This window comes from Phoenix dactylifera, unplaced genomic scaffold (assembly GCF_009389715.1).
Source record: "Phoenix dactylifera cultivar Barhee BC4 unplaced genomic scaffold, palm_55x_up_171113_PBpolish2nd_filt_p 000143F, whole genome shotgun sequence".
In the NCBI taxonomy this organism is placed as follows: domain Eukaryota; kingdom Viridiplantae; phylum Streptophyta; class Magnoliopsida; order Arecales; family Arecaceae; genus Phoenix; species Phoenix dactylifera.
The window spans coordinates 1,120,139-1,129,660 of NW_024067698.1; the positions used below are offsets into that span (position 1 = coordinate 1,120,139).

General features: G+C 39.9%; 1 protein-coding gene across 1 annotated transcript; it reads left to right on the forward strand.

Annotated features, from left to right (window-relative positions):
- Positions 1 to 228: 228 nt before the first annotated feature.
- On the forward strand, positions 229 to 1,293 carry LOC103724307 (copper transporter 1-like). The gene is made up of 2 exons (XM_008815525.4): positions 229 to 916; positions 1,010 to 1,293. Exon 1 carries the CDS (start codon positions 322 to 324, stop codon positions 757 to 759), a length of 438 nt encoding a protein of 145 aa, XP_008813747.1. The 5' UTR covers positions 229 to 321; the 3' UTR covers positions 760 to 916; positions 1,010 to 1,293.
- Positions 1,294 to 9,522: the final 8,229 nt, after the last annotated feature.

Here is a 9,522-nt window from a genome sequence, read left to right on the forward strand (position 1 = left end):
CAGCCGTCGTTTTAAAACCAGCTCATCCTTCCATATCCGTTCTTTCCGGCTGTGCACTTCCAATCCCGGTTCCCACTCGTACTGCAAAAGAGCCGGCTCGGGTCAAAGATCTCAAAGCAAATATTGCGCGATCCAACGATGGATTCGCGCGAAGGAAGCTGAATCCTTCCTTCCTTCCTTCGCGAGAAGGATACAACCGTACTCGGCCCCTTCCAGGAAGTACAGCGCGCTCTCCCAGTCTCCCCCATCCTTTATATTCAAAGGCCGCAAAGAAGAAGTACAGCCCAAGAGCGACCTCTTCCTCGTAGCTAGTATTCCGCCATGGATCACTCGGGCATGGGCAACATGGCGCCGGACCAGGGTTACAGTACCCACATGACCTTCTTCTGGGGCAAGAACTCGGAGATTCTCTTCAAGGGATGGCCCGGCACCAGGGGCGGCATGTACGCCCTGGCCCTCATCGTCGTCTTCCTGCTCCCCGTCCTCGTCGAGTGGCTCAACTTCTGCCGTGTGGTCAGGCCTCGTTGGGGCCATACTGTGACCGGGCTCGCTCAGACGGCCATGTACGCGATCCGCGTCGGGCTCGCCTACTTGCTCATGCTCGCCGTCATGTCCTTCAACGTTGGCGTGTTGATCGCCGCGATACTGGGTCATGCCTTGGGGTTCTTGCTCTTTGGCAGCTCGGTGTTCCAGAGACGGAAGCTGCAGCCGGCCGAGGGGACCAAGGGAGATCTACCTCCCATGTCCTGTGCCTGCTGATTATTTCTACGGCTTTTCAGTGTGTGGGGTGATTTCGGAGTGCAATAAACGTGGAAATGTTTGCTTTGGAATTTGATTGTCAATACTGAATCCGCAACTTAGATTTTAACGGTTGTAAATTGTGTTGGAAAATAAGGGTGCAGATGTTTGATCTTCTGTAAGTTTTCGTCGGAAGCCAATTTTGTTTGGCCTCAGTTTCATTTGGTTTATGGTCTAAATACTGTGTTAACATTATTGCATCTTTCTTCAGGCGAAATTTTTACGGGGAGACTGAACGAACGTCACGATGCTCAAAATGGTATTCCAACTGGAGCTTGTTCACAAGATCTGCAGAGAAGAAATGGTGCAATTGTTTTGATAACTTTTCCAAGAAATCTTTCCTAATTTTTTTAAAGAACTGTTTTCTTTTTAGCTTTGGAGAAAGGATTGAGGCCACCATATACGATGACTGTAATAAGTACTTAAATGAACGGTGTTGCAGAGAGAATGCTGGTAATCCAACATCCCCTGTACTCCACTCATTTTCCTGTTTCACCACGAAGAGTACGTAGTGCACTGGGCTATTGGATTCAATTATGAACTTGTGGTGGCGATAAATGGTGGCGACCTAAACCAGTTTTGATCTTTAAACGTAGGAGGCTGAATATTTTGTTGGAGTTCAAAATTGATGAAAATATTTAGCCCAACAAATATTAAAAAACAAATCTGATGAACATGGTGGAGGACTTTGAGGAAGAAAAGGGCAGCACACAACTGACACAAGAAATCCCTTTCTTTTAATTAAAAAAAAAAAATCCTACCATCATAATTGCCGGTTGGAAAACCCATGGACCCGATCCCATGTACCATATCCAACACAAAACACCAAATAGCAACAAATAAAAAATAAAAATAAATACTTTCTTAACTTGGTTTACTAACACCCACACATTTTGATCTATAAATCAGCACATACATAGATTGCTTAAAGCTTTTTTATTAGTTTATAAAAATCACAGAGTTGTGTATGGTAGGGATGTGCTTGTATTTTTATATTGACCCAAATAGGATATGTTTAAATTTAAATCCGTAAATTTTTATTTTTATGCGATAGATGAATTTCGTTACGGAAAAGGAGAGATTGCTTGTTAATCTTGCTTGATCGCTGGTAAAATATTCGTATATTCTGTTGATTTTATATAAGCTTATGTAAATTTAATCTTGGACCCAACAAAGCGCAACCACCACTAAAAATTGGATATAAGTCTTTGAGCTCTAATAGGTGCACGTCACTTAATGCGTCTCCTATTTTGATTGAATTTGAATATTTTCCTCCATTAGCTAAGACATGCATATTATTAATTTTGATTTAATCATGACATCACCTCATTACCTAGACATAATTAGTCTTTTTAATAAAAATAATCAATCAACTATTGATAAAGTTAATGGTGATTAAGCTCAGTGTGGAAAATTTTCTTCGATGTATAGGACCATGCATACCCACGGCAAGTAGTATTGCCAACAACAACAAAAAAAAAAAAGAAAACTATTAATTACTATGTAATCCCTCATATAAGCTGTGATTCAGAATTGAAATATAGAATAAGACAACATTCATGAAACATGTTCAAAAATGCCTTTCTTCCTATTATAAACTTATTCGAAAGGAAAACAAAAAAAAATTGTGATTCATGCAGTTTTTCATGATTAAATGTTAGAGTATCACCAATTTTAATTACCTAAGCCTAAAATTTGGGTCGCAATCCCACTGAAATTTAAGCTCAGAACCTGTGATTCATACACTTGAGTTGTAATTTTAGATAGTAGAATAACCCGAAACCTTTCCTTTTTGTCCATGAATTATATGGTAGTTTCTTTGTTCTTTTTGAAGGGAAGGCAAAGCCCACCTAGATTGTATTAAGTGAATGAAATTAAGTTACAGAAAAGTTTGAAAAATGAAAGTAGCGAAGAAAAGGAAAGTAGTAGATGAAGGGATGGGAGATATAGTATTGAGTGTGGGGATTGCTTGTATGCTCGTTCTTCATATTTCCTGACATAGTATGACTCTCAGTTACTGCTATCATTTATCTATTTATTTATTTATTTTGCTGCTAAGGCAGGCATGTCAAACTACACGAGCTCGGATACAGCCAATAAAATCAGAAAATAAAACATCATAGAATATTTTAGGCAAATCCTCGTCCTGAGTTCACAAGATACCACCTGCGTGGTTGCTGCTATCATTTCCTGGCTTTACTGATTGATAGGTTGCTGGTCCATTTGGGAGAAAAGTTGAAAAGAATTGGAGCATTTCTGCGTTGCTAATCTTCTTTGCACGGTTCCAACTTTATCCAGTGTCTCCGAAGAGACATAAATAAGTTTTCTCAAGTTCGGCTCCATCCATAGCGGTGACAATTGAGTATCCCAGTTGGACCGGAGGCTTCCATCGTCCTTATCGAAGACAAATACGTGAAAAGGTCTCAAGGGAAAAAGACTTGTCTAGATGCAGTTTCTCCAAGATCCGGTCACTCCGAACGCCGACGACCGGTGCTATTATATATAGAGCTGTTATGACCAATCGACACTTCCCCCAAGTTTATTAATAAAAGAAATACTATGTACACATTATATACTGAGAGATGTTACAAGACTAGAGGGTGCCAATGATCAGAGAGAACTCCAAATTCTCCCAATTACTTGTTATTACAAAGATTCTCCCAATGATAAAAGAAGGGTAACTAGGCTTGGCATCCACCTAGGCTGAAATCGGATCAAATATGGATTGGATACTAGCATATCAATTTTCATATTTATTTTGTTTGACGAATACAGATACGGATGTTAGTCATATCCAAAAATTCATATCCATATTTGTTTTAAATAGATACAAATCAAATATCGAAAGTATGGATATAAATACGGATATAAATTGGATAACTAAACTTTATGATCACAGAATCAATGGTATTACTAAGTGGATGATAAATTAAATTAATAGCATATTAATATGGTCATTTATTTTCTTAAAAGTTCATGACTATTATATAAAATTAAATAGGTTACAAATAGAATCGGATATTCACATAAGAATCGATAGTTATCTATTCATATCTTCTTTTTTTTTTTTACGGATTTAGATATGGATATAATTATTAGTTTGATATTATCCGATCTATTTTCATCCATATGTCAGCCAATAGATCAATCTACTCAACTTCACCATCCGTGCCATAGAAATGTTGGTCCTGAGGTAGCTGTCAGGGCAGAAGCGTAGAACCAGCCACCGGCATTGTTGACTTGTTGTAGACCATGTCGTCGATTGGTTTGATGGGGGAGGCTTGGCCCAACCACAACTAACCTTTCAACTGAGCCCAAAGAACAGTAGAGCTGCAGATGAAATAGGCTGGGCCAGGCGAAAAGCTGTCCTGAGCCCAACTTGGAGTACAAGAGGCCGGCCTAGCTTCCACTCAACCTCGTGAAGACGTCGTGCCGCCCCAGGGATAGTTTTGGCAGGCGGTGTACTACAGTCAACAATCCTACCCATGTCGGTTCGTTAACTAAAGCATTTTGGGAAATCTGACACCTTGTCTTTGTTTTGACTGTTATTTGATTCCTTCCTCCCTTTTTTTTTCCTTCTTTTTTGAGGAGGGGGATACTGGCTGGGATACCACTTCATTTGCAAAATCAATGGTATTTTTTTTTAAAAAAAAATAAAAATCTATACTGTATTACGAGCTGCATGTTCTGCACATATCTTTATCGTCATGGCGATCCATTAGAACACCATGCGCTGAAAAAGAATAGAATACTTGTTTTACCCAAAAAAAAAAGTAGAATAAAGCGCCCAAAAGTGAGAACTTCAGAAGGCAGCTAATACTCTCTGCTGGATTCCGTATTTCCGTTGCTTTTTCCCCCTTGAATTCTACTTATCATAACCATTCCTTAAAAGTAATCAGTTCTCATTTCCCATCTCACATACCTATTTCCTGGTTCTGTGTGTTCAACCACATAGAAAGCTCGTAACAAATAAAACCTTTGGTACCCTTTTCACAATAAAAGTTTGATAGCAATTTACCAACAAACGGTTAGCAATATGTATAAAAAAAAATCAAGATGAGAGAGAAGAGAGAGCATAGCCAATCAAAAGCTTCGTATCATATATTCAGTTATCCCCTCTTATTTTTCTTTCATACAGAGGACATACATGAGAGAAACTCACATCAAACACTCGCACTCTCCTCCACAAAGTACTTAAGAAACACAAGTATCACAAATTCCATAGCCCCCATCACAGCCACTGCCGGTGCCGTCACAAAAACCGGTAGCCCCGATGAACACCGGCCTCCCCTGCCTCCGACGACGCTTCCGAGAGGCCTCGGGATCATCCACTCTGGCAAATATGATCCAAGATACGATAGATAAACAAATGACAATCACGCAGTACAAGGCTTCACCTCCATAGCCATCACTCCACATAGTCTCCATGGCCATTGCTTGAAGCTTGTTTCTCCTTCCTTCTTCTATAGAACAGATGGAAAAAAAGACGTCTTTGCTTGGATTTGCTTGGAGTGCCCGCTCTCATACCATATATATAATATAAAGCGAAGTCATGCGTGGTCACCAATAGAAGGCGGTTCGATAGGGGTGAGGCGTTTGCTTAAGAGCTAAGAGAACTGTGGACCGTCAAAGTGGACCTCACAGGCTCTTTGCACCCCGGGCTGAGGGAAATGCCATTTTGCTTCTTGACAGTGATATGGTGATGCTGAAATATTGAGAGAGTCATAAAAGAGTTACATAGCTTCCTTTTTAACTCAAAAAGAGCAAAATATCCGTGTGAAATTTCTATGTTATTTTATTATTTTCCCTTTTGTTTCTAGCTTCAAGGGAAAAATGTCAGTGTGAAATTTCTATGTTATTTTATTATTATTTTCCCCTAGCTGCTGGTTTGGTGTCTAGGGCACGACCAGGTCTCTGTTCAGGAGGTAAAAAGGGCCCTGCTAAGCTCTAAAATACATTTTGTTTGCCACTTGTTTAAGGCTTCTTTCTTAATGTCTTGTCCCTCAGTTCCTTAATGATGAAGGAAGATCTTTTGGTAATCATGCAGCTTAAGCATGTCTTATGCCCTTATCAGACATATCCATAAACTTTCTAGGAAAGTTATCAAACCATTGATTTCTATGTATAAATCCATTTGAGGCCTCCAATTTTTATATTCTTTTTTGCCTCTAGAGTGAATGAGAACTTTGGAGGATTTATTTTGCCATGGTTGAAAGCAAATTATGATGGATTATATACCAGTAAATAGGTATCAAAATTGTTAGCTCCAAGGGATTTATAATAAAGACAAAAACTTCTCGCTAATTATCATGAGGTTAGAAAAATGAAATAACAATATTGAAGGGTATTTTAAGAAAAGAAGCAAAATACTAAATTTAAAAGAATATTTAAAATCAAGACTTTTTTTATTAAGTAAAAATATTTTAAAGACTTTCCAATAATTAGCAAATTAAATTTTATTCTCCATATAGCTCATATCTTTCTAGTGTATAACCTACGCAAAGATTTTGGCATCGGACAAAAAATTTATTCAAGCACTTTCTCGGCTAACTATTTGTTTTTTGGTTAACAGAATTTTTAGATGCATTTGAACATGCTAAAGCATTAGATTTTGCAAGTCTCGATAACCATACATCCCCCTTTGGATGCGATGCTTCACTCTTTAGAAAAGACTTCCACTCCTAAATATCGAATGAACAGATGAGCAAAATTTCACGCTGAAAGCCCTAGTTACTGATCTCAACTTGGTGGGAGGATCTCTTCCACTACCACCATTGCAATAGCAAAAAAAAGCTGATCAGATTTAGAATGCTATTACCAAGCCAGGCTTTGTTCAACTCTGGAGAAATCGGTGGAGAGACTGCGCTCCACTGACAGATCTAGTTAAAAAAGAGGTTTGTCACGTCTTATAAATGTCCTTTCCCTCAGTCAGAAAGAAATCCTTGATATTATATTTCCCTCCAACGTACATGATGTCACACAGATGACATAGTATCCTGCATGATGTAAACTATCATACTCCCATTTGTCAACCGCTTCACCTGCAAATTTGATGTTCTCTGATTTGCTGCATTTGTATTACAGAAACACACCGAGGCAAATTTAAAGCTCTCATGATTTACTGATACGGCAAGAGGGAAATGGTGCCACTCAAGAAATAGGCATAATAGGTCAACGGAAAAAAATGAAATCATGAGTGGATGAAATCATGAGTGGTTACAATACCACTCTAGTGCCATTTCAGGAGTGGATAGAAGAGTGGCGCTTCAGTGGTGCTCCCATACACAGTGCATTTCAAATTGTGAAACACTACTGTCATACCAAGCAGTGCAGGACGAATTCCACTTCACTGACTTTAGATTCTAATTTAGATGCGTTCATTCATAATTCGGCATGGTAGCTTCGTGCGCTGACCACAATAGCCAGTGTGAATCAACGGTTCTTGTCATACTAGGTTGACCACAATAGCCACCTAAGCTTATCCGTATGCAAGGCCTACAAGCCTTGGGCATTAGGTCTAATACACCTCCATAATCTCTGTCACGCCCCGGACCCGGATCCGTGACACGGCCGTGCTATTGCCGACTATCGCCCACAGTAGCACACAGCCTCATACAGAGGTAACAGGTAGCCAAAAGGATTCAAACTTATATATATATATATTAAAAGTTTTGCAGTACAACCTTGAAGTTTGATACCAAAAATACAGAACTTCTATGCTATTCAAATGTACAAAAGTATATAAGCTTCTCCAAAAATAACGAAGCTCTGTAACAAAATAAAAACATATCTGATGGCGATCACTGGTGAGGATCTGAAAGAAAACGAAGCATAAACAGACGTGAGCTACACAGCTCAGTAAGTAATCCTGCATAATCCTACCGGATCAACTAGTAGGCTAAACATGTAAATCAGGTTTTGAAAAGCTGACATGCATATTTATCTAATAATCATCATGGCATAATATGTATGCAATTTAAACAAAGCAGTAGTGCAAATCACAAAAATTTTCATAAAATATGCATATGAAATCGTGCCCTCGGCATGCCGTGGTCCATTCTCTCGGATGCTACTGCGAAGTCCATTCGGCCACTGGCGGGGCCAGCTAGTCATTCTCGGCCACTAGCAAGGCCAGCGAAGTTATTCTCGGCCACTAGCAAGGCCAGCTCAGTTGCATTCGATCAGTAGCATCTTTGAGCCCATTATAGTGCCTCTTGGCTAGATAGTATTTCATTATACCAACTTGCATGCATGATTAAAATATCAGCATAATCATGGTGCATACATGGCCATAGGTAATGAGATCATGCAAGTTACTTATCCATCATAACATATCATGCATGAATAACACTTTAAAAACTTACAAACATAGTAACATGATCCACAATAAGATTAAAATAAGTTACTTACTTTCTTCACAAATCATGTATTCAATTCAAATTGTATGAAAACACTGGTTCATCTTATAAAACGTAATACAAGATCTATGATAAGATTAAGACAGATTACTTACTTTCTTCACAAATCATGTATACAATTCAAATTGTATGAAAAATACTGGTTCATCTTATAAAATGTAATACAAGATCTACGATAAGATTAAGACAGATTACTTACTTTCTTCACAAATCATGTATACAATTCAAATTGTATGAAAAATACTGGTTCATCTTATAAAATGTAATACAAGATCTACGATAAGATTAAGACAGATTACTTACAGCAATTCGTTATCCAAAGTCCTGGTGGCAAATCGTTGATTCCTAAAACCACATTATAGGAATCATATTATTCTCTATTTATTATAGAATTTGGTTTATCTTATCATGGACTTGCTTGGGTCCCAACCAAGGATCTTAGCCCATTTTAATTTAGCCAATTTGAAGCCTTTGGTGTTCATTTAAAGCCATTTGGGTCCATATGGTTAATTGGGCTTTTAATGACAGGGTTGGGCCTGATTTAAGACTAAGCCCATCCTCTTTCAGCCAATTAGGCCCTCTGTCAATTTAATTAGCTTGGACTGGGCCTAATTTAAAATTAATTGGGCCTGCTGGGATTACTATTGCATAAATGGGGTTCAGACCCAGCTCAATTGGGCTTAATTAACCCATTTCATTCAATTGGGCTCGGTTCAGTTCTTTTTGGGTTTGGATTTAGCCCAATCTACTTAATTTGGGTTCATTCAGGCTTGATTGGGTTCAGATTCAACACCAATTAGGCTTAATTGACCCGTTTAACTCGATTGGGCTTGAATCAATCCTTCATCGGATTCACCCAAATCGAATTAAAGAATTTAGGCCTAACGGGTTTCGGATCCGGACTCGGATCCGACCCGCTAGGCAGACCCATTAAGGGTCCTTTCCAGGGGGTTCCAGAGGCTTCCGCCTCTTTCGCGCGCCCCTCTCCCTTCTTCGGCCTCTCCATCTCCCATCCGCCGCCCCCCCTCCTTCCGCCTTCACCGAACCCTCCCCGGCCTCCTCCTCTCCCGGTGCCTTTCTCCTTCTTCCCTCGCCGCCTTCCGGTTCTTCCCCTCCTCTCGCAGGCGGCCGGGGAGGCGAGGCTCCCGATCCACTAGCCCGGAGTGGTGCTTCCCTTTCGGGGCGGCGGCAGTGGGAGGCCGGCTCTTCCCTCTTCTCCGAAGTAGTGCCGGAGGAGAGGAGAAGAGCTGGGAGGTGGGATCGAGGCCGATCTCCTCCGGGAGGACTTCACCGGCTCCGACCACCG